General features: G+C 40.4%; 1 protein-coding gene across 1 annotated transcript in view; it reads right to left on the bottom strand.

Moving 5' to 3' along the window:
* Positions 1-25,722, bottom strand: part of ptprsa (protein tyrosine phosphatase receptor type Sa) — a 239,000-nt gene that overhangs the window by 33,576 nt on the left and 179,702 nt on the right. Inside the window, 12 exon segments of the mRNA XM_029429714.1 lie at positions 2,091-2,206; positions 2,515-2,526; positions 4,361-4,524; positions 4,778-4,990; positions 5,854-5,941; positions 6,282-6,532; positions 6,872-6,966; positions 8,020-8,613; positions 15,532-15,649; positions 16,772-16,798; positions 18,195-18,388; positions 20,389-20,709. Coding sequence (XP_029285574.1) covers positions 2,091-2,206; positions 2,515-2,526; positions 4,361-4,524; positions 4,778-4,990; positions 5,854-5,941; positions 6,282-6,532; positions 6,872-6,966; positions 8,020-8,613; positions 15,532-15,649; positions 16,772-16,798; positions 18,195-18,388; positions 20,389-20,709 — 2,193 coding nt within the window.

Here is a 25,722-nt window from a genome sequence, read left to right as displayed (position 1 = left end):
GGTCCATTTTGAAATCTGGGCCTTTTGATGGAGCAGAGACTGGCAGTGGATGACTGAGAGACAACAAGGCTAAGAGACAGATAGGTGGGAGGAAAAAGAAACGAGGGGACATATGAAATAAAGGGTGGATGTGTTTATTCCACCTCTGGAAGATTTACTCCTTTTCGGGCCATTTTCTTGGGCAGGTGAGAACAATGTATTTGAAATACAGTGCAAGTTCCTCAAAATGCAGGTCTCAGTCTTTGTCGAATAAACTACTTGAAGAGAGAATATAATCTAAACCATCTAGTGGAAAACTCACGATGCTTACTGTAGGTAGAGGTAACCAATGTGACGCCAATCAGATTCAGAGATTTCCAAAACTGGAAACATGCTACTTGTACATTCCAAAAAAACTTTTTCTATACAAATCATGGCTTGTAATGAGGCAGTAGGAACCTAATTGAACCACATACAACAAAAACAAAAGAGCAAACTTGGTTCCACTACGATTAAGACCAATGACAAAGATGCATCGTAGCCCAAATCACAGAAAGCTAAATAACAGAAGCACAGACCGATAGATAATGGGTCTGAAAAGGAGGCAGGAGGATGGAGAAGCCTTAGATAATGACTCTGGGATCGAACGTGCTCTGTTGAACAGCTCGGATGAACAGCGGACAGAAAGTGAGACAAAAGAGAAAGCAGGTAAAAACCCAGGATCATTTAAAAACAGGATTTGTTCCCAACATCAAAATATTAAGTTGAACAACAGACATCATTTTCTAATGAATCGTTATTCATAAATGTCTAATTGTTACATGAGGACATGGCAACACATACATATGGCTTGCAGGTAGTTATGGAGGCACATAATGTCAAACAGAATGATGTGGGAGCTTTTCATGGACATCTTTTATGCTTTAGCAGTAATGTAACTTTAAGTTGCATTATTTGTGAATGTATGTGTCAATGTTACAACCTGCTTTCACTAAACATGTAAGTTAATGTATATATTAAAGAAAGCTTTACTTTGTTTTGTCTTGCATGGATACAAAGTTTTCACTGTAAATAAATCATTTGGTGTGAAGAAGGAAGGTCTTCTGCAAGTGTGTGTCTTTATTTTCGTCACTTATAATATAGCAGTTGGCCAATGTGAGCTTTTGACACCAATAATGGTATTTCTGGATTAGAGCTGCTGCTAATTAACATTTTTTGCCAAATTTTAAAATGCGCTTTCCATTTCAGTAGGTTCCAAAAATGAGGATTTTGAAGTTGCTGCAGAAATTTCTTAATGTCAAAATGTTATTTGCATGGCAAAAACTTTTGCATTCAGTCTGTTAAAGCCACTGAAACGGCGGCTTCCAGTAATTTGTATGTAGGTAAGTAGCTTCTTAAAATCTAGTTCTTATTCTACAGCTTTGGTCTATTTCCAAATAAAACCTATATATTGCCCTAATGTTGTACTCACCACTGTCATTGCAGAGATAACAGGCATGAGCGCACCACTGGAAACTGTTTTAAGAATGTAAATCCAATTAGGGCCAAGGAAATACAAGCCTTAGATGGCTTTTTAACAGGCCAGCTTTCATCCATCAATCTAAAGTTGTTATTTGGAGGTCTAAATTAAGATCATTAACTGTTGCTATCTCAATAAGCCAAGAGGTATTTTTGTAATACAGAGCTACTTATGTTTGTACTTACTGTATCTATTTATTTTGTTGTTAGAGGAGGGACTGCTGGGGTCAAACATTGTAAAACTGTGCCTTGTGCGTTCAAAGTGTCCAGTGAGAATCTGACCAGCACAATGTTATATTAACCTAAGACCCAAGCAGTAAAGTATCCCAGTGTTCCTATAAGGCAAAGTGAGACAGGTCTCTTTGAAGTTTTACTAGTTTTCACACTTTTTTTTCAAGTTTTCAAACTTCCTTCTTTACATCTTTCATATTGTCAGTGAAAAAGGAAAATATGTATTTTACTGTAAAGGCCAAATATGACCAAAAAATGTTATACATACAGTATATCAGTTCAACTAAGCTTATATATGTTGATCACTTCTATAATGAGACATTTGTGTTCCTTAATGTACATGTTGTGAGTCCTTTCTGTACCTGGAGTTTGGAAGTTGATGCGTCTCATCTCCACAGGGTCTGTCGGGTGGTGGGGTGTAATGTCTGCGTTGTTCAGCAGACATTTTGTGCGCGGCTCTGACTCTTTTCTTTTGCGGCTGGAGAGTGAGACAAACAAAGAGTAGAAAGAGGGGAAGACGTACAACAAAAACAACATAATAACCTTTAGTGAGCACTTGATCCAGCAGCAAAACAGTTACCACTCTCACTAACGACGGCACCTAAACAACTAAGCAAATCCAACTGACTGGTAACGCAGCGGGTCAAGAATGCTCGAGCTGAGATAGTGCGTGTCAAGTACGCATAATTCTCATTCACCTTCCCTAATTAAAAGGCATCTTTTTTGCTGAGACTGGCTATTTTGTCTCCCCCTGTAAAAATGCAATAAAGTACGGCTAAACCTTACCTGTCAGGTTTGCTGTTTCCAGAGAAAGCAATAGGAGTCAAATAAATATATAAAGATGGTGAAAACACAACACACAAGGAGAAAGGGAGAAAGGGGGAGGCAAGAAGAGAGATAAATCAATAGAGAGCAGTTTAAAATTCACAGGGGTCACTGCTGGGCTCGCAAAACGCGAGATAAAGCTCATCAGCATTTGGAGGCATGCGTGTGTGCTCATGTATCAGTGTGTGAGAACAAGTGAGTAGTCAATGAAATGTGCAAGTAAGTGCCTACATTCGTGAGCCTCTGTCTGTGTGTCTATGTACGTGTGTGAGCTTATGTGTGTGCAGATACAGATGGGAAAGGGGAATGTCAGAGCCAAGGGCAGACCCGGGAAAGACTATTCACCAGGGAGAGATGGAGGGGGAGATGGGAGAGTGAGGGCGACAGAAAGAGAAGAGAGACAAAAAGAGAGAGATCCAAGGAGAGATGTTACTCTCCCTAACCACAAAGACTGAGGTAAGGCAAGGTCAGACAGTCAGAGATCATCTGACAGAAGCAAGCTGTAGTTTTGTTGCCCTGACCCCCTTAAATAATTCAAGAATCTTCCTTGGCATGTAGGGAGACCCTTACTCTACTGTTGAGTTGGGACTTGCAGTCACTGAGACTAAAGCTACAATTTACTGTAAAAACGGGGTTGGGGTATATTGACGTTACGCCAATGTTTAAAAGCCCCAGGATGCTGAGGAATAGTATTTATTTAGAATTGTGAGGAGAGCTGCCTTCTGCAGAGTTTGATGTCCACTACTAAAAAAAAAATAGGGTCACTCACTCCTGAAGAATTATTATTACGGCTGTAAACAAAATCGAGTGTCGCAATAAAAAAAATGTCACGTTGCCGTCGTAAGACTGTGACGATATTACTTGTTATTTATAGCTGCGTTCTAATATCTCTCGTTCTTAAAAACATAACTATTTAATGAAGGACATTTGCAAGTCAACATTTTTTAATATCATAAAAATCGTGGACTTTTTACGGTGATATCGTACAGTACGTTTTTTTGGTATCGTTACTTCCCTAATTGATAGCACACATGTAAAACTGGTTAAAACGACTATTAAGTCATTTGGACAACATTGGAATAACACCTTTACGGAGTATTCTTTCCAGAATTAATAGGTATTATTTGAAATATAAACCTATTCAAATACTTATCTGTGACATCAACTGATTGGTAGATTGTAACATGATTAGTCCAGTTGTTGAGCATCATCTCAAAGAATCTCCTCCTCTTTCCTTTCTCGAACCCCCTCACTTCCCACAACCATCTTTTTCACAAGAAAAGCTCTTTCATATTTACATGCAAAAATGTTGTTGGGTTTTTGAATATCATGCTGCTATGAATATAGAATAAGCCCCACTTTCAACATGCTCCCTAACATCCAATTATTCCCCAACAGCCCAATTCCCTTGTAACACTGCAAATAACTGGTTCAACATCAAATGACAAGAAAATGTTCATTGTGTTGTGCTGGATGAAAAACGCTGAAATTTCCAGGACATTTACTCTAATTCAGTAGAAACATGGATCACAGTTATATAGCTTGTGTGGAGTAGTAGTTACAGCAAGGCACTAATAATGCATCACTTAAGGGTTCAATTCCCTGTGTAGCTTAATGATAAGAGGATGGTTATAAATGTTTCCAAACCATTTTATACTGGCCTCCTCAGTACAAAATATCAATGCCTTGTATACTACGTGTTCTTTTCGAGCATTTGACGTTGGACAATGTTATTTTTACACCGTCATGCCTGAGTGTAGGTCCAACTGCATTCTTAACAAAAACTACAGTTCCCAAACCAACTCACTTTTTATACAGGAGAATGGCAATGACGATGCAGATGATGAAGACCACAGCGAGGACTGGGCCCACCACCCATATGAGTCCGTCACCAGTCTCTATTGGCAGGGGGTCCACCACCAGCTCGGGTGTCATCACTATGTCGGTATAAGGGCTGGTAGCAAACATTTTCTGAACAGAAAGATCAGGTAGAAGTTTTACATCGCATATAAAACACAATCCAGGTTACAGCATGATATATAATATCAATGAAGTTCAGTTAACTGAATGAAATGTGTTATGTGTTAGATTCAGATGAACAAAACTGAAGTGAACCACAAATAAATGAAAAGAAAGTGAATTATTAAATCCACTCTGACAAAAAGCAATTGGCTAAAAGTAAGTCAACTGAACTATGTTGAACTGAGCTGAACTACGAACTCACCCCAGCGGTGGCATTGAGTTCAGCCAGCAGGAAGAAGACATACTCCTGGCCAGGTTCAAGAGGCTTGTTCTCACAGCTGCTGTGGCGGTAGTCAGATCCCACCGTGAAGCTGGGAGGCAGCTGTCTGAAGCAGGCTGTGATGTAGGGCTTCCTCTGGTCCAGCTGAGGCAGCTGACGGCGTGAACGGCGCTTTGGGGTCACCTCCCGCAACAGCTGATCGATGAAAGGGCATTGGTTTACTTTAGCTTTTTTAAATGTGTTCCTTTCGGTATCCTCTTGTGTTTTGCGAGTTTTCTACAACATCAGTCTACAAGTCGTACAACAGTCTACAACTAGATCTTTTTCAAAGAATAAAACAACTGAGCAAATATTGTTTTTTTGATGCTGTCAAATGTTTGTTTATAATCTGTAAACACCATATTAAAATAAATAAATGACTTTTTTGGATTTAACTGACTGTTCTGTGCAATTACTAGATCCCTTTCAGTAAACTGACTGAGACCAAAGAAAACAAACTGTAGGTATAACTACACCTTTAGATTAAAAAAGCTGCTAACTCTTTTGCAATGTTCCATGTAACTAGGCTCCAACCCCCACCCAACATCCAACCTCTCTCATTCATTTTAAACTGCAGACAGAGGCAGGCACTAAGCAGAGGGAATGTGTGTAATCCCAAATCCAATAGGGATGGTTGCTGTTGATCTGGTGCTCAAGGTGACCTCGAGGTATAGTAAGAGTGGGAGAAGACTGTAATTCTCTCTTTTGCATGCTTGGGGGGAGGATACATTAGCATAGCTGAGATGTACTTAAGTGTGTGTTGTGTATGCCCAGGTCTGGTACATGGTGTGTACTATACACTTTGCCTAGCACATGCAACTGTTATTACACAAACAAGTGTCTCTGGAATCCCTCTTGAAAAACACACAGATTTGCCAGTAGAAAGAAAAGATTATGCGCTCTTAAAAAAAATAATGTATTCCTGAAGTTTTGAAGTTGCCTCATCCTATTACCCATGTTCTAACCATTTCTGTTGTGCCAGAATAACCTCACACTGTTTGCCTTTTTAAAAATCCTACCTCTTCCATGTCCATTTCATCAGGGTTCTTTAGGTTTTTGACAGTTCCTGAGGTCCTCTTGAGTGGCACAACAACCACATAGAAGGTCCTGGAAACAAAGCACTGAAGTAAAATACAAAAATGACACAAACAAAAACAACTCATAGTGACACTTTATTAATATTATTTGGCTTTTTAGGTGAAAACATGCGCCACAGGGTTGACAGGAAATTGAAGCGATAATTCAATACTTGCAATGGCTCTAGCAAAGACCAGCATGTCTCAGAAATCCTGATCCTGAAGACCTGATCTCCCATTTCAACATCTGAGACACCTCTAGATCTCAATCCATATCACATCATATTTCAAGCATCTCCAGACTTATACCTTAATACCCCAACCCTCAAAGATAATTCAGACGGAGCCATATTTCCGCCAGCTATACTCACTTGACCTCCTTGGTATCAACCGGTGGAAAGGACATGGTGAGCATGTTGTCAGGCTCAGCGTAGATATCCAGTTTGGGTTTCTTTACCAGGATGAGTGGCGCGGTCCTGGCAACCACACGGTGTCTTGCCCCACCGCCCAAACTTTCTTCGCAGGTCACCCTGAACTCGTAAGTGGTGTTGTGCTTTAGACCAGTGACGAGCACCCTCATCTGCCTGGCATCCACATCCATCTTCTGACGGTTGTACTCAATCTAGAGTTCAATAAATGGTCCAGAAGTTTTAATCGGTAATTGGTAAGAGTGATAGTTAGATGTACTGTATGATCATGTTGGTAAGTCAATAGATTGTTGGTTGAATAGACATGGAAGGACAGGTAAGGAGGTGGGTTTAGATAAGAACAGATGCACATAAGAATGCATGTGCATTGTGATGATTACGGTTAGTCATTAAAATGGTGCACTAGTGTAAAATCAAGTAATTTTCAATTAAAGAAAAACAGATGAACATCAGTTCTAAATTTCAGAGATGTTTTTTTTTTTATATTAAAACGTAACAGCTGAAATTATTTTTTTGCCATACATTAAACTCACTGTGCATTTGTATGGAGACCTGCTTTCAGAAAACTTCCATGCAATGACCACTGTAGTCTTGGTGGCCCACTTGACGGTGAAATTCTTTGGAACATCTGTTAAATGGACAAATGCAAGAAAAAAAACAAAAAACTACTTTAGTAAACTGAACATGTACAGAGACCAAGGAAAGAGAAACAAAAGAAGAACCTTTGGTTTAAAAAAGAAAAAGATGTTGTTCCCCTGCAACGTTCCTCTGGGTTGGAGAGTGAGCGTATCGGTGAGCTGTGATTGGCTGTGAGAAGGGCAACACCATTGGTTAGGACACACAGCACGTAAGACTCATGGACGACAAACCCATGGAGCACAAGGGTGTGCCCACTGGCTAGCCATTGTGGGTAGTGCCAACCCATCTCAACACCGTCTTTAAACCCATGAGGATTAACAACTGACCCATTTGGTCCCAGTGCCAACAGTTCCTATGCCTCTACTGAGTCTGGGTTGGCACTGCCAACATGCTGCCAGGCAGGCATAGAGACAGACTCAAAACACAGCATGCCAACAGTCCTTAGCAGTGCATCTGGGGGATGCCATGCCACAAACTGTCCCACTGAGGACAGGGGAAGGGGAAAGGTGGAATTAGGAGAGGAAGGGGGTTAGGAACGGGGGAATACCTCAAAATAAACCCACAACCAAAAATACAATAAAGAACCAAAATCTGCTTTCTTTCATCTTAGAATAGTCCAAACATACTCTTTGAGTGACTGGGTTTGACTGAGGTCCTACCTTGTTTGAAAACTGGGGATGTGAGATGGCATTAGCTGCGTGAGTGTGCTTGGCAAAGGGCTGCAAGGATGACTGACGGGAGTGTCTGACCGACGGGAGTGTCTGACCAAACAGTACTTACCTTGAAATTCTAGGCTGCTCTCCTCTTTCTCTACATGACTGACTATAACTTACTGACTTGGGTTTTACCTTGTTTGGGTTAGTGAAGTGAGTATCCAACGGCAAACAATTTTAATATCAATCTTTTCTCTTTCTTGAGGAGCAGTGGCGGTGGTTGAAGGAGGGGGTGGGGCAGTTTTCATTTTTGTGTTGTTGCAGATTTTTTGTTAGCCAATTTCCAACCCCCTGCCAACCGGGTTGGAAAAGAAATAGGCAAGCCCTACCTGTTGTATCAAAGGCCACCGTCCGATACTGGATAGGTGGGCTGTAGGGCCCTGGACCTACACTGGTGTGTGCACGTATTTTCACATCGTATGCCGAGTTCGGTTTGAGGCTGTTGAGAACATAGCTGGACTGGCTGGGGGGCAAGTGGAGCTCCCGTGGTGCTCCTCCGGTACCGGTTTCCTTAAAGGCCAAAGTGTACTCTGTGATAACCCCATTTCTCTCCGCCAGCATGGGAGGGGACCAGGACAGCTGCACTGAGCAGCATGTCACATTGGAGCCCTCTTCAATTTGAGGGTATCCCCCTGGAGTATTCTCAGGCACATTGAGTTCTACCACAGCCTCTTCCCCAAAGCCCCCCCTGCTCTTGGCTGAGACTTTAAAGAGATAGGTGGCGCCCCGGTGAATGTTGCCCACAGAGTAGTGTCGTTCTTGGGGAGCAAATTCCAGCGTGGCCAAAGGAGAGATATCTTTCCGGCCAAACTGGAGCCGGTAACCCTGCAGGTCCATGCCATTGGTGAGATCTGGAGGGTCCCAGCGAACCACAGCTGATGTCTCGGAGTCCTGAGCCACTGACAAATATGGCAGACCAGGCACTGTACAGATGAAGAGATAAAACAAATCTTAATTTCTGTGTATTTAAGTTTCAAGAAGATGAATATTTAATAAGTGACAGGCTTTAATACCATACATGTAGATGTTTAGCGCAAGCTGAACAGATACCAGGAATAGTACATTAGCTGTTTTATGGATTTAAGGTATTGAGGGACAAGGCAAACACCACTTTTGCTAGCCTAATCATTTATGGTCATCAAATTAAAAACAAATAATGACATTTTTAATAAAGATTATATGTTTTAAAAATGATACAATTCAGTTTCTGTTTCTCCTTATTTACTAGGCAAAGCAATGCTAAAGTGCATTGGCTTTATGCACCTCATTTCAATGCTCTTCAGCTAAATCATCATAATACTTTTCATTTCACCCATCCATCAGATAACACCCTAACAAACTGATTCAGGTTAAGTTGGATGAAGACGTAGAAGATCCTCAGAGCCTCTAAACTCTTGAGTGATAGCTGTAGCCATTACCATTTCATGATACATGGAAGCTCCAGCCAGTCTGTACTGCAAAGCATAACTGAAACTTTAAGCAGAGAACAGTGCCTCTTTCAGCTGTAAGAGTCATCTCTTGTTGTAAAATAGATGATCTACGCTTGGGGTCTAGACACTATTCTTCAGAGTGGCCCAGTTTTGCTGCTCTTATGGATGACACACGTCTCATCTTAACTCTCCTTTAAAGGCCCCATCAGTGTGATGGAGGCAGCAGCAGTTGTGGGAAGCCTTCAGTTCTCAAGTTGCCGTCAAAGCTTTGTGAGAGATGAGTGTGGCTGATTCGCACTTGAGCCCCATCTCTCTGTAAATAGATTCCATCTTGACTCACTCATATATGTCCCTCCTTACTCAGAAATACAAGGCAGTGGCAGGGCAGATAACTGGCAAATATAAGTGAGGACACAATTGTAGAGATACACCTTAAACCAGACCTCCACGTCACAAAGGCTGTCTAATCCTTGTTTTTATCAGTTACGAAATATCACCAAAGCCAAATCTTTTGTGTCATTCCCTGATTTGGAGAAGGTTGTGAAGTACATCGAATGAAAGGTTCTCGAGATATGCGAAGGACATAGATACAGACAAATAATTATTGCTTTATAGTTAGATGCCTCTACATGAGATTTTGAGACCATTGGTAAGAAGACTGGGTATCACTGTATATTTCTGATTCTAATAGTTTGCCAACTGGGTCGGCAAACTGGGACGGCAGCAAATTGGTTGGTCTTGGCAGTGAGAGCTTTATCAGCATAAATTAAAAATGCTGAATAAGCTGAACACACATTTTAATAACTCTAGTTCAATGCGTAACATACATTTCATCATTATCTTCAGCAGCTATAATTATGGATACATTTGCTTCCTTCATTACTATACATCCAAAGTTTGTTAACCGTTACACAACTATTTGAGCCTTTTTTTCTTACGTCTCATGTACTTCTTCTTCTTTTGTATATCTTTATACTTAATGGACAGTGTGTATGCACATGTATTACACATACAGTACACCTAAATAACCATTCCACCTCCATCCAGAGCTATTTGGATTTTTGCCCAGTATGGACTTAAAGTAATTCGGAGGAGCCAACATTAGTCTGAGGCAGAAGTACTTCCTCTCAGTGGTAAAGTGTCATTGTGCGTGTGTGTCTTTGTGCCTACATATAGTATGTTCCTGTGCGTATGTTTGTGTTCCTGTACACAAACTCACAAAGCAATCCACTCTATAAAGTCCACTCCCTCTGCTCGTATTATTCATTTCCGTTTGCTAATGGTCTTCTTTCTGAGGGCTGTTGCTAGAGGAAGACGGGGGTTGGTGGGTGGATGGTGGCCAGTCAGCTGAGTCTTTGCCGGTAATGGAAAGGCGGGGGCGCCGAATGTTGGGTGAGACGAATGCTCCCAATAGTCCTCGGATACATATTATAGCTCAGCTTGGTGTCATTTAAAAGCCCACTCTGCCTTCATGCTTACCGCTAATCAAGGAAATACACTCATAAATAATGATTCTGTGAATGTGTGTTTTCCATTCTAAATTTCTGTGCTTCACGTCTAACCTCAACAGGCTACCAAATGTATCCATTACAACTTTCGTGGCCCTGAAACTATTTTATTATTTGTACATTTAGAACAGTGGTCTATTATTGCACACTGGGGAAAAGGATCTCGGGTACTGAGCCAGCAGATTGGTTTTGGGAGGAGGTGAGGTTGTTCATGGTGTGTACAGTGTATGTGTTTAAGTGTGTGTGTGTTGCTACAGGGTGGTGATGAGAGAGAACGAGGGCATGGAGAGGGGGTGAAAAATGAGTGAATGAGGGATGATGAAGGTGACTGGGGACAAGGAGCAATCTGCTGTAAAGAGGGCTCAGAAGGGATATGAAGAGGCAGAAATGTGTATGCGTGCGTGTGTACATGAATGATTCTGGGGTTCTTGGACACTTTGATTGTCCCTTTCCTCAGCGTTCATCTCTCTCCCACCTAACACGCTCCCTTATTCTTTTCCCCTTGCACACTGCCCAATCCCCCATTTCATTTCCAAGCCTCCTTCCCTCCCTCTCTCTACGTCCATTTCAGGTTTGACCCTGGTTCAATCCCTCCTTGTGGGCCTCCCAGCACGTTTCCCATCAGGCAACAGTATTAACAGCCTGCTGTTGACACTCACTGAGCCTGATTGAGAAAGGGTCGATCGGGTTTCCCTCTCTCTCTTGTGCACACTCACACCAACATATACAAACATATTACACATTGCTTGTGTGCAAATTACATGGTGGGACATACATGCACTTTCTAATCTGTCAACCTGAATGTAAGTTTATCTGCTTTGAGCTGCACTCCCACTGACTAACCCGTGTGGCTACAGCGTGCCTAAGGAGACTTAACATATCTGAGTACATGTGGGGGGGGGTAAAGGTCTTTTTTAACGTATAAGGTCATGACAAAACCATCACTCTCCCATCTTCATTTCCTTCTGCATTCAATTTAGTCTGCTTACTAAAGTAGTGTGTGTGTTGTGTGTGTGTGTTTGTGTGTATGTGTGTGTGTGTGTGTGTGTGTGTGTGTGTGTGTGTGTGTGTGTGTGTGTGTGGCAGGGGTTCATAGAGGGGAGTAATTGGTATGATAGGAAATGCCATGGAGTCAATTTTGCAACAAATTTCACATGGCCCATTTGGAGTGCAAGAGCTGTTAAGGAAGCAAGCGATAAAGAGAGAGGAGAGAGAGAGAGAGAACAGGGCCATTACATTGATTATTTCTCACTGGGCAAAAATAACAATCAGGAAGTTACTAAACACGTAATGAGGGGATCAGGGCTGATTTTTCAAGTCAGTATTGGAATAAGTATCCACACCCTTTTTTTTTTACACCGACACATGCATCCCTAAGCATCCTTTCACAGAAAGCAAATCAAAATGAAGTGCTGTGAGGTTGGAGGATGGAAGTTTGTAAGCTCTCAAGATACTAAAAGGGCAGGAAACCCTACTTACATCTTCAGTGCCTGTCTTACAACAGTGTGACTGAGTCCATTTGAGTCAACATCCACACTGACCTGCAATATAATTAATGAGTAATGCAAACCACTTCACATAATTACAAACCAAAATGATACACAGTAAAATTTCAATGGTACCTGCAAAATAGAGCACTATCAACATTCTTACAGTACTGAATTGGTTGCCAAAGGCAGCTTTGAATTGGCACTTCATTGGAATTTTGTTTTCACTTATGAGACTTTATTTTATGTTTATAGTACCAGTCAGTCCGTCCTCCTTCCTTTCATGCTTTTATGAGGATCTACACACACACCGGCTAACCTCTTGAGGAATCCCTCTCTGACTTGGCATACCCCAAATCTTCCATTTGTATAAAAGTTCTTAAGATATTTTCCTTGTACTGTAGGATTAGAGGATCTCTTAGTGGTGCTGGGTAACACACTTCATGCTATAGGCTACATATAGAGTGTTATATATTTGTAACATGCTGTTTCATTTTGTTTGTTGACTGGTTAGTTTACTTATTTATTTGAAAACTGTTTCTATTATAGAGGACAATGTATATTTTCTACTTCAACCTGAAGAAGATGAAAAATGATGGTTATATTGATTGCTGCTCCTTTCTGCCCAGTGAAACACTCCACAATGTGAAGATCGGATGGCAGAATAACATTTTCAGACACAAACATTTGTAATCTTTTATCAATAAAGACTTATTTTGGCCCCCTCTAAAACACTGCCTCACATTGACCATGAAGAAGTTTAGAGTACAGAAAGTAAGAATCATGAAAAGGCGTTTTTCAAACCAGGCTTTCATTCAGCAAGTAAAGACAGTAGTGTACCAGACACATAATGAATGTTGTTTGTCTGTGTCCACAAATAGGTGCACAGTTCTACTTGTTGTTATATCCTACAAAATCCTGAGATAGTTTGTTGGAATTTCTGGAAGATGAAAAGACTTGGCCATCGATGTGAATCCACTTTTAAGTGGCATCAAAATATACTCTAAATGTCAAGACGTTCTGTATTGATGTTGCTTTTTAGGCCTTTATGTTTCCTTAAAAGAACACGACTATGATGTCATAGTTTCTGTAGGAAATTGTTCACTTTAAGTGCATGTTTGTCTGTAAAAAAAAGAAGAAGAGATTTAAATAGCTGTTGCATAAGTTATGTTTGTACGTGTTTGAAAAGTGCATACATTCGATAGCAATCAAGTGGTAAAATATTACATTTATTTGCATCACACTTTTAAAGTGTTTCTGCTTATGAGGTTACCCAAGGGTAAATCACTTGAGCTGGACATTAAAACACTATTTGTATGGCGAAGAAGGTAGGTTAATATTCTGATTGAGATCCATTTTTTGTATGTATTCCAATAGGTATCGAGTCAAAATTAGGATATATGCGTTTTTTTTTTTAATGTAGCACAAGTTTACTTTTACATTTGAGGAATTCAGCTGGCAGGGTACAGGGGTGAAATAAAATCCTAAGAAGAGCTTGTTTGTCTATTATGAGTGGATTTGACCGTCCTAGCAGAAATGCAACAGCGTTGGATTAATGGGTGAATACATTGAAATAATTCACTCACTAACTCCTGATGTTAGCTAGTATATACATACTGTTTATATCACGTCTCATCATAATCATCTCTTATGCCGCATTTTTACAGCATTGTATGGCACGGCTCTACTTATCGCCACTCGCTCTTTTTTGGTTTTCCATTAGTAAAAGTTGTGAACCTGCCCTGGTACTTGTTTTAGTAGCACCTCTGTGTATTATACACATCGAACATTTTTCTTTTATCCATTTAAACTTAACCGCTCGTTAATACATATAGAAATAAAACGTTCTATTCTTTAGAACAACAGTGCTCTAATTTTAGTGCAGAGTGTCAGGTTAGATTTACGAAGGCACCCATTATAAAAAAAGATGTGGGCATCTTTACAAAACGTACGCCAGATTTTAGGTCCCAAGTAAAACACAAAAAAAATCCCTTTTTGGAAATTCCATGGTATTTCAGAAATCCCATAACCAGAGGGAACTCTGCTCTTCCCTAGGCCATCCTAACATCCCTCAGAACAGGAAGGACAACCACTTCACCACCGAAAAAGGCATCTCCCAACCTCTTACCTCTTACCCCATTCCCCTTTTTCATTTATCTCGGCCCCCATGGCATAAACCTTTTCTTTACACTTCAATGATAAAAAGGAGAGCCTTTTCCTCTGAGGGACAGACAGAGTGCGCTAGACTGACATATCAGTCAGCCGGCCCTGACAGGAGGATGGAGAGTGGCGGCATTTGCTCAAGCCCCGTTGGCAGCGTTGCAATGCCTGACACCGTAACACACACACAGGATCTGGGAAATTTGATTACGTTGGTGTGTCTGTTGGTGGGTTTGATTTCATCATTGTGCCATATTATGGGTCCGAATATACGGTTTGTGTGTGATCAGTAGTGGAGACTGCATGTGCTCATGAGTGACTAGGAAAGTATACGTGTGTGTATAGATAAGTATGTAAGCAGTTGTGTACATATTGGCTTCTCTGAAGCCACCCAAAGCCGACTGGCACAGATGCTTACACAAAAGGATGCTCCTATTTTGGCTTGACGCCTTAAATTCTCTCAAGGAAGGTTTTCACACTCTCAGGCAGCCAGCCTCACAGGTTTGGATCATCTTCATGGTAACTAAGCTGCTAGCTTCCAAACAGGCTCAAGCGGTCCGGTTAAACTAGTGTGCCTACTGGTGGTAACAAGGGAAAAAGTGAAGAAGACAAGGCTTTGTAGTGTGCAGGCATTAGCCTCCAGTATTTTATCCTTAAAGCTCAAACCAAAGACCCAACAGGGGCTTTCAAGCTGTCATAATCTGTCTGAAAAATCTACCACATACCTCATATCAACTCCTTGATCTCAAAAAACCTGTGGATAGTCTTCTGTACATGATTCAAATAATAACTGCTGCCATGGTTGAAGCAAACATCAACTCAACTGACTGAACTGTTCTTGAATCCAGATATACCTCAGAATAGTTCATTTGGAGAAAAATTATTTGTTGAGTTGAAACTTGCTAAAAAATATGTATTTGTGAAGGAAAGGTTTTAACATGTCACAGACCTTTGATAAGGATTCTTAATGCACTTAAATACATGTCAACAGCTCTTTTATTTGTTCATGTCTGCTTTTCCAAATTTGGATCCGTTAAGCGCAACACAATTTGGCTGTAAACAAGGGTTCCTTCATTGTTGGTAATTAAATAGATGAAATTAGATGTTATCCTAGCATTAACAGCTGGATAGGAATGATGACGAACCCCTGAGCAAGGTACACTTCAGCCACAGGTACAAAAATAATATGTTTATTGCTGTACGAACAAAAGTTCTGTTAACAAACCAACAAATAAATGGTTTATCCTTGTACTAACCTGCCCCTTTGGTCACCACCAGTTTGGGTTTGCTCCGGGCTCCATCCCCCTTGGTGGTGTACGCTGCCACAGTGATGGAGTAAGTGGTGTCTGGTTTGAGTCCTCCAATGACCATTTCCTATGGGAAAGAGGGAAGAGACAGGAACAGGAAAATGTCAAAATGTGTCTTGAATTTTTGATGATTTGACCTCCCTTCAGGCAGCTCTAACTGCCTTACGCTGAATGTTAATCTATGTGAAGTGTCTCCTGGCCCTCTTTATTCATTTCCACGAGGCATGCATTAAATGTAATGTTTTCCTCCTATGTAATGGAAGACCATGCCATTAAGTCAATCCTTAGAGTTGCCATGGTGGAGTTGGAACATTAGGTATGTAAATGGGAAGCAGCCCCCCCTCATTCCTTCAGCAATATTCCAATCAACAACTTAACTTTGTGATAAATGCATGCTGAATACATCCTGCCCCATTCGCTGGCAGGTTTTACCTCAGCCATTAAGTTTCCTTGAGTCCTCTTCAAAGAGAGGCTTTCCGATCAATTCTAATGAATCTTTCAGTTGAGCAGGTTTGACCGAATGCAGAATGAGGTTTTTAACAGGCTGGTTGGCAGAGGAATGGGAGAGATCAATAAAAGGTAAATGAGCTATAAGTACTGTCTTGTACTTGAGATGTTATTCACGTAATGCAGATGGCCTGGGGTTTAAAGTCTGGGTTCAAAATAAGGGTACAATTGGTTGAAAAAAAATCTGCAGTTGTGAACGAGCGTCAGAGATGTACTACCGTCTCAATATTTTCAATAAAAGAGCTACGACAAGTGTGTGAACTTATGGCAGCACAATACTTCAAAGGCACCACATTGAAAATGAAATAATATTGTTCAAACGCACACAAAAAAAAAGGAAGAACATACACCACCAGAGCACAAAACCAAATACACTGTATCAACACACAGCATGACACTAGTAGCATTAGCATTCCAGGCACAGTGGGCAGTGGATATTGCACCAGCCATATTTTGTAGAAGCTAGCTGGCAATAGAAATTTGTCGTTTTTTTACAATAGCGGCGTATAGAGATACCGTGTAGGTTAGCTGGCCAGACAGCTGAGATGAAACCTCTTAGCCAAACATATCAAATAAATATTTGAGGGGTTTTGTAAACTGTGAATCCAACCAGGTTGATGCAATACCCACTGTTTATACCCTTTCAGCTACACAGAGCACTCAGGCGAAACTTCGTACTCACATATTCAGCTGTATCGTCCGTTTCCCACTAACCCCCCCGCCAAAGAGGAGAGCGCAGGAGAGAAAGTAATATTTTTTTAAAGAAAGAAACAAAGAAAGAGAAAAGAAAGGGAATAAATAGGATTGTGAGAGACGGGGGCATTAGAGGTTTGAGAGGAGAGGGGTTGGTATAAGAAATAGGTCACTGGTTTTGTGAGGGCAGGAGAGAGAGAAGCTGCTTGAAGGTTATGTTATAAAGGAGAAGCTGGAACAAGGAGAGTTGTAAAGGTCTGCATGTGAGGCCGCGAGATGTTTAACCATGTGCAGCTATCAGCTACCTTAGTGTTACTGTAAATCAGCGATAGCTGCAGAACGGTGGTGACATTAAGATGTAGCTTTTTTTTATTTATAAACCAACAACAATATGCAACTTAAAAGATATCTTGCCCTGGCATTCCTTGTTAATTGCCGGGTGCATGCACTGCTTGGATCTTATAATTTAAGTTATTTAAGCATAATCTACTCTTGGATTTGTGGTCAGCTAAATGCCAAAAATGTCAACGAGACACTGGCGGCATTTGGCCTGAATGGACCCCTTCATTCAAGTGGAAAAAATAGATTTTGATTCATTCACTCCACACATATGAAGAATTGCATACAACTATTCTCTTCTGTGTTGTTTACCCTCTTGCTTCAAGGCTATAATTTACATTTGGATGATTGCTACTGCGCACAAAAGTCTCATTGTGGCAGGATTTCTCAAACAAGTTTTGCAAAAAGAAAAAAAGCCCATTACACAGGGCTCCATCACAATTCCAACTGTCAGTTGAGGCTGATTTTGGGTAAAATGTTTTCATGGCAATTTTACTTCCCCCCCTGAAGGCACAGAATACTATAATCAGCATTTTCCTTGAGTCTTTGCATTTGATACAAGCACACAATCAGACATTTCATGGCAGATGTTGCCATAATGCAGGGGTCTAGACATTCCTAATAAAAGCCATGGAGGCAGAAGAGGGAGGACAAGATGAGTGAAGCTTTGATTACAGTTCTCGCTGTGGGCTGAGGGGAAAAGAATATTACAGCAATATGAAATGAAATCTGAGCGGGAAAAGTACCCATATCGCTTCCCATTCTCCAGCAATATTTGCAAAGCCACAACAGTGAGACTGAAGTACACAATTTGCGGTCTGTGTCAGAAAGAAAGTTGGGAAAAGTTTCTTTGAAATGTCCACTGAGGTTTTAATCTTTGCGTCACTGTTAAAACTGCTTAATTGGTGAAGTGTCTTTGTATCACAATTGAAAAATAGATTCAAAGGCAGACCTGGGCAACTTTATGTGAGCAGAAACTGCATTTATGTATACTATGAGCGTGATTTGAGGGGGAATTTAAAAGCGTTTTTACATAACTGATTTGTACTAAGGAAACTGACAGATGGTCATACCTGGGCATCGGCCAGCATGACGTCCTTGATGAGAGGTAGGCCCCGTGACTCGCCATTTTCCACACGTACATAGTGAACCTGGTAGCCACGGATCTGACCGTGCTGCTTGCCTGGCGTCAGGGAGCGCCACATCACCTTTAGTGCTGTGGAGTTGAGGACCTCCACCTCCACTCTCCTTGGAGGAGCCCCAGGAACTGTGGGTAACAAAACAAACTCTCAAATAAGGATATTTGTTTACATCTATTGCTGCCAAATTTTCATAGTTCATAATAGTACATATTTCTCATGAATCAATTGCTCCACATCCTTCACACTATTTAAAAGTGCAAGGCAGGATGAGACAAAAACTAAAATGGCACACACACACACACACACACACACACAAGAATGACAATAAAAACAACAATCACAAACACTCCAGGGTCAATCTTACACAGTAAGCACCACCACTTTATCCTGTCTCCTCCACCTTTTCAATATGTGTCTGCTGTGTCTGTCTGCCATCGGTGTGGGGGGTTCTCTCAGTCATAATGACAGGTCTTTATGGAAGGCCTTGCTTCTAGGCCTTTCCGTATGCCACGGACTAGCCTTTTCTGAGATGGATGTGCCATTAATAGAACTCTTCCACTTAAACTGCTTCCATTTGCTCTTCTTCTTCCCCCCCCTAAATCACAACCCCATTCCCCCCATGATCATGCACCAATCTTGTTTATTACCACAATCTTTTCTACCTTTTAGTCCAGACTCTTGTTATTTATTTTTTTACCTGTCACTTCTCTGTCACGTTATTATCGTAATGACACCAGAAAATGTGCTACAGCTATTGTCGGTGCACTGTGGCTCTCAAACCTGCAATTCCTGATACTGGTGTCTTTTAAAACAGATATGGTGACAATTTAAGCTCGTCTCTACTGTTGCGCTCGTTGTACATCAGTGTCAGAAGAATGCATAAAACGCTGTGGTAATGGATGTGAAATGGATCGTGGAGAATAGAAGCCAATGTCAGCCATCCGTCAATGATTCAGATGTGCTGTGACATGCCCACATCTTTACTTGTCAGTTTATGTATTTTATTGCTCAACTGCTTTACTCCTTTGTCATTTATTTTCTGCAATCCAACTTAGCTTTATCATGTTTATTTTTTTATAAGATGTTTTTACAAGCATCTTGGCTTTTCTGGTAGGCTGTGCTTGCACATGCAGGGGAAAGTGTATTTATATTTATAAACAATATATATATATATTTTTTCTTTTATATATATATATATAGATATATATATATATATATATATATATATATAATATATATATATATATATATATATATATATATATATATATATATATATATAATATATATATATATATATATAATATATATATATATATATATATATATATATATATATATATATATAATATATATATATATATATATATATATATATATATATATATATAAATATATATATATATATATATATATATATATATAATATATATATATATATATATATATATATACATACACAGTTAATATTTATATAAATATATGTATAAATGTATGTATATACTGTATACATTTTTATCCATAAATAAAAAAACAAATAGAAAATGAAATACTTATTGTTTATTTATTTTATGCATCCTCAACTACGTTTTCAAGTAAGTGGATCTGAATTGCAACCTTAGTAGACACACACAGCTGCTAGTTTAACCTCCAACCTACTGCTGCCACCGTAAATGCACATACCAATATGGTCTTGCAGTGGAGAGCACTCATAATGCTTATAACTCTCAAATGAGCAATGGGATACTGTTAAAAGCCTACAGATAGAAGCAGGATATGGGATGTGGCAGCTATAATGAATTGCATTTGGTTAGTTATGTTTTAATAGCAACACACTTGATTTCCCAAGTGTGTTATCTCTTCTAAGTGTTTTCTTTTTGTATGGTTTACACAACTGAATGTGGTCCCTTTGCTTGTGGACAAAGATGTCGGCATGCTTCTGAAATCAATCTACCATAACACAATTGTGTGTATTTGGTAAAGTGGTACACTTTTTATGAAGCCCGTGTCTACAATACATTCTAGGCATACTTATAATGCATTGGAATCTGCTTATAGCTCTGTATAATTATAGTTATAAGCACTCATACATATTCATAATGCTGTACGACAATAATTCAAGTACCGTCTTCATCTGTGCGGCAGATCAGGGGCTCGCTCTCAGGGCCCGTCCCAATCACAGTGAAGGCAGACACAGTGATGCGGTACTGGGTCCACTTCTCCAATCGCTGCAGCAGCACCTGCTCTCCACTGGCAGGGACTGTGGGCTCCTCCATGGGCTCCCCATCGTCACTGCCGCCTTCCGACGGGCCCACCACCTGGTAGCGCACCCTATACCCCGCCAGGACACCGTTCTGACTCTTCAAAGGTGGGGCGTGCCAACTTACCAGCAGGGTGGTGGAGCTGGTGCTGCTGCACTTAATGTCTTGAGGGGGGGCTGAGGGCTCTGGTGAGGTGGAAAGGACAGGAAGGAAGGGGGTCGAGGACGAGGAGGACGGGGGAAGGGGGAAGGTAGGGGTGAAAAACAAAAAAATAAAAAGATGGGAGAGATAAAGAAAATGATAAAAGGATAACATAAAAAAACAATAAGAGTAATTCAAACAAAAAATTGCAAAAGCAAAGACGGAGACAAAATATGTTAAAAAAAACAAAACAAAAAAAAACATCAAGCAAATGTCAACATAAGAGGCATAAATGGACAATGGCACAAGCTTTTGTAATAATGAATCAAGATGGCTACCCTTCTGGGATACCTAAGGACAAGTACTGTACACACAGAGATGTATTTGGTTCTGGTACACATGAGGTATCAAAAGCTTCATGGTGTTACATCTTTGCTTGAGCAGCAACACTATCATGATCTTGTCATGTCCTGCGATGTATTACAATGCAAGACTGGGGACACTGTCTTGCCCCCTCTGGGTCTCTGTAATTATTGCAACCACGAAGCCACGCCTATCCACATGAGGATTAATAACAAACTGTCATGTTCATAAAGACAGGATAAAAATAAGATGAATATATTCAAAATGTTTAGTGTTAACTAAAACAAGTTATTTATTCCTGTGTCTAAGCTAGCAGGAGGTAGTGTAGTCTGTCCTTTTTTAATTTGTAACAGTATAAAGGCTTTTTATTTTAACACGGTGGCTGTTATTTGTGTCTGAAGTGTTCTTCCAAAACATATTAAAACCTGCACATCTGTGAACTTTCTAAATCAAATTCAATGCCTCTCGCTTCTAATCTGTGCCAAGCTCTTACACAGCTTGTGCTCGTCCAGAGAGTGTGCTGTGCAGGGAGCGATAACATGTTTCACTTCTCATCCAGAGATTGGTATTATACGGATAAAAGGACATGTATGAAAATATTTCTATCCAAGTCAGGGTTTCCCTCTAACCCCCTCGTTTTGTGTGAGACGATATTCCCTCCATCTTGGTGTGACAAACCCAGTTCATTATTACATTTTCTTTTTCTGTTATGCAAGGTAAAAATACCACAATAATCAAAAACAAAATGAAATACAATCAAAAAAAGAAGAAGCATTCCACACACAGAAACTGAGCAAAAAGAAAATCAAATGAAACCCATGGATACAAGCAGCATATTCTCATTCCAAAACAAAGGCTAAATAAATAAATTATGAACTGAAGGAGGGTACTGGGAAATTAATTTCTCTGTAACCCAGGTGACTCGAAAAGAAAGAACCACAACAACAGTTAAGGTTCAAAATGACAACTCATGAAAAAACATGAAAAAACAAAATACTCAGCATAAACGGAAAATAATAACATTTTACTTAAAAAAACAAACAACAGACAAACAAAAAGGAATCAGAGGCATTGTTTGCATCATACGTACCTGACTCCCACAAATACTAAATTTTTTAGACTTTCTTACCACCAGCACCTGACCACAGAGAGTGCTTACTCTATAGTCAGTGAGCTGCAACAATTTCCCTCCCAGAAAGCATGTCAGAAATGTTGACATCCGTCCCCGTTTTTAAATCAGTAAGTAACACCTTTAATTTTGACTCATTGAGAGCTAGTTTTGGACCCATTTTGGGGTTATTGGGAGGGAGAAAGTTGGCTCTGTGCTGTAGCCAGGACTGTTTTATACTCATGTATCTTATGGCCGGAGGGTCCGCAAGACTGTGAGAGGGGAAGCCACAGAGGGGAAAACTCACTCCCAAGATATTCTGTTCTTTATGCACTTGGCCGTGTACACTGCCAACTATCCATGTTAAAAATTAGTTTAAATAAATCTCATTTCATAGTCCTTTGCCTTATGTATCTTCGTAAAGCTTACAGCCATTTTGAGAATACCAAGACACAATAATAGAGGAAGCAAGACGGAAAGCTTGTATTTCTGAATTCATAAAAGTTTAACGATAGCGTTCTGACTGCAGTGTCACTTTGGGTAGAGCAGCTTTAAAAAGGAAAATAACAAACAGGGGTTCTGACTATCATGAAGGACTCTTCCTAGTGAAGACGGAATGTTCCAGCATACGACAAATAGGGCAGGACCTGAGCCACAGTTCCCAAACCCTTCTCTGTGTCCAATGGGCTTATTTACTTACGGTCTTACTGGATTCTGAGCCTTTCAGCTTCTTTCCTCTGCTCATATTGTATTTGCAAACTCCCCACGTCAAGAGTGATTGCTCGATTCTCAATCTTTGTGCTGCGAAAAAGGCCATGAATCTGACAGGGGCCAGGCTATCACAGTGCACAGGCATCCTCATGCCTGATAATGGTTTAAGACTGGCTGAGGCACAGCTTTAATAAAATTCATATCCCATGAAGGCCAGTGGTAGGATTATGGCTAGAAGAACTATACAACCACAAAAGAAGAAACTCACTTGAGGTTCTTTTGAAGCTTCGCTGAAAGAGTTTCCTAAATGCTATTTGACAAATAATTAGTCATGTCTGCATTCATATCCTTCACTTCGACTTTTTAGTCTGTTGTGATATGACTAAGAGCTCCGGGTATAAAGTATGTAATGGCAAGTACTGGTGGCATACCTAATCATTGTGACTACCTTCAGATTAAACATGCAACATCCTCAGTGCATATAAATGACACACATTGCTATCAGTTTAGCTACAAAGGCCATTACTCATTGCTGTTTTCAACTCTTAAAATGACACAGATTGCCAATGCTTTTTGCTATCAGAGAATAAGCACATGTCCGTGTTTGAATTGTATTTTCATTAGAAGCCTCGGATGACAGGATGTTCATAGATCATTATGGAATTAATCCCCCCGATGCCAAATGGTCGTGCTGTGACTCACACAAATATTCCAATATTTCTAAAAACCTCCTGCAATTACAGTAAGTGGGCGGGCTAAACTGCTTGTTTGGCTAAATACAGAGGATTTAGAATCTGCCACTTTAATTTGAGAGATAGCACTTGACTGGCTACTGGCAGGTTCTAGGTATAATCTAAATGTGTAACAAAGCCTGACAATCCCGGGGTCTGGCTCATAGCTCATCGCAAAGCATGAAATTAATTCTGACGCTATGAAATGGGATTCTTATCTGCCACTCTGGGGCAGTGCAGTCCCCTACCATCCACTCCCAGGGTCCAGCTTAAGTCCTGTTAGCATGCCTTGCAACTGGGTTACAGCTAGAAGAATACTGGGAGCCCTCCCAGCTCTCGGGTTGTGGATCCACTCCGGCCACGTCTGAACGGTCTCACAAAAATGGTCTCTCAACCTGGTCTGACTATGGCAGCATACCCCAAGAGGCCTTGCTTCTGAATGAGGGCTACTGTTGCCAGTAACATCTTGTGAATTGATTTCAGCCTGCTGTGTTATTGACAGAGAAAAGCCAATGAAATAATTGTGACGCTCATTGATTTGAGGAGTTATTTGGCATCACTCACGATGGAGCATAGACTGAGATCCATGAGAATTTAGAATTTTGTACAGTGACTTTTCACGAGTTCTTGACAGAGTAAACCCCATGACAATAGCCCCTGGTAATGCTGCTTGGACTGAACAGACTTCAACAATCTGCGAACATTTTGTACCACAGATAATAGACAATAAAGCAAAACAGAGAAATCATGTAGTAAGTCTTACTTTTTACTCAGTGGAAAAGGGTTTCAGTCTGCGTGAGATTACATTGGGTTCAAATCCAGGTTGAAATGGTTCTGTAGGGCTGTGACTATAACACGGCAGTAACAATCCCATAAGCCAATCAAAAAATGTCCAAATATTGTATGCAGTCATTGCTCTGTAGTGTGTTTTTAATTAATTTGTGTATGCAGTGTTTCTTTTTCTTTAATGATTAGAATTATTTTACTGTACTGGCTATGCGGGGGGCATTTCTTAGTGTGTGTGCATCATCCATCGTGATCGTACTGTACTCCACACACTACAGTTTATTGCCCTGAAACTTGACAGTGTGTCTCTATGCACTTGTGTGTCCATGTGTAGCCTATGTGCTCTATGGTTATACAATATGCTTGTTCCTGGTGTCTTTCCAAAAGGATGACAGTTTAAACTATCTATGTTACACTGCACTGAAGGCACTTAATTTATTATATATGTCACAGTGCTCTTAACTGAATTGGATGCATAGACGTGCTGCTATTCCTGACCTGCTTGCGGAGCCAAACACTAGACATGTCAGTTTAATATTTAACATGTGTCATGTATAAGGAATGCTTACTCTATTTTGCAATTCTCTGTTGGTGTTTCAGGAAAAACACTGCAACAAAAAAACCTAACAATCGTTAGTTGGATTAATAAGGTGAAGGTCTTTTAAAAAAAAGGGTTACGGCAGACTGAATCCCTAAACCAGTCAATCACTTACCTCAAAGGATCCAAAAGATCAATATATTTATTGTGTTGTGGGAACTCTTTTGCTGTGTCTGACTTATTCTGTGACTTTTCTGACCTCAGCAGTGAGAAACCAACGGATGTATCTCACGTTTGCTCGAGCAGGGACTTTATTTTGAAAGGAAGAGTCCCTTGTCCCGAGCAGAGACTTGAAAGAAGCCATCAGTTAGATTTATTCTCCCCCTTATTAGTTCAACGGGCAAAGGTATCAGTGCTGTCTGCTCTGCCTGCTGTGCTGTAGTTGCCTGTGGCTGTGGTGGTCCTGGGTTCATGCAAGAACCCAACAGAAAGATGAAAATAGCAGGAAGCTACTGTTTGGAGTAATGTCAAACCAGTATCATTTTGGATAACCCAGAGTAATAGAAATAAAAAAAATAAAAATCTAACTTAAAACTTTTTTTTCAAAAGACTCAACACAAAAGGAAGAGGACACAAAGTGAGCAAGGAGATGTCAAGCCATTCCAAGGAGAGCATTTGTTCCATTGCAGAGGGGAACAAGTGGCAAAGAGAGAAACACAGCTGGAATAGTGTGATGGAAGAGGAATAGAGGAGTGTATCGAATCCAATCAGCTTGAGGTTTACCGGTCAAGAACAAATGCAAAAACAGAGGTAAGGGAAT

Source organism: Cottoperca gobio, chromosome 4, assembly GCF_900634415.1.
Source record: "Cottoperca gobio chromosome 4, fCotGob3.1, whole genome shotgun sequence".
Classification (NCBI taxonomy): Eukaryota; Metazoa; Chordata; class Actinopteri; order Perciformes; family Bovichtidae; genus Cottoperca; species Cottoperca gobio.
The sequence above is the reverse complement of the archived record's forward strand: the minus strand, read 5'-3'. Positions and strand labels throughout refer to the sequence as shown.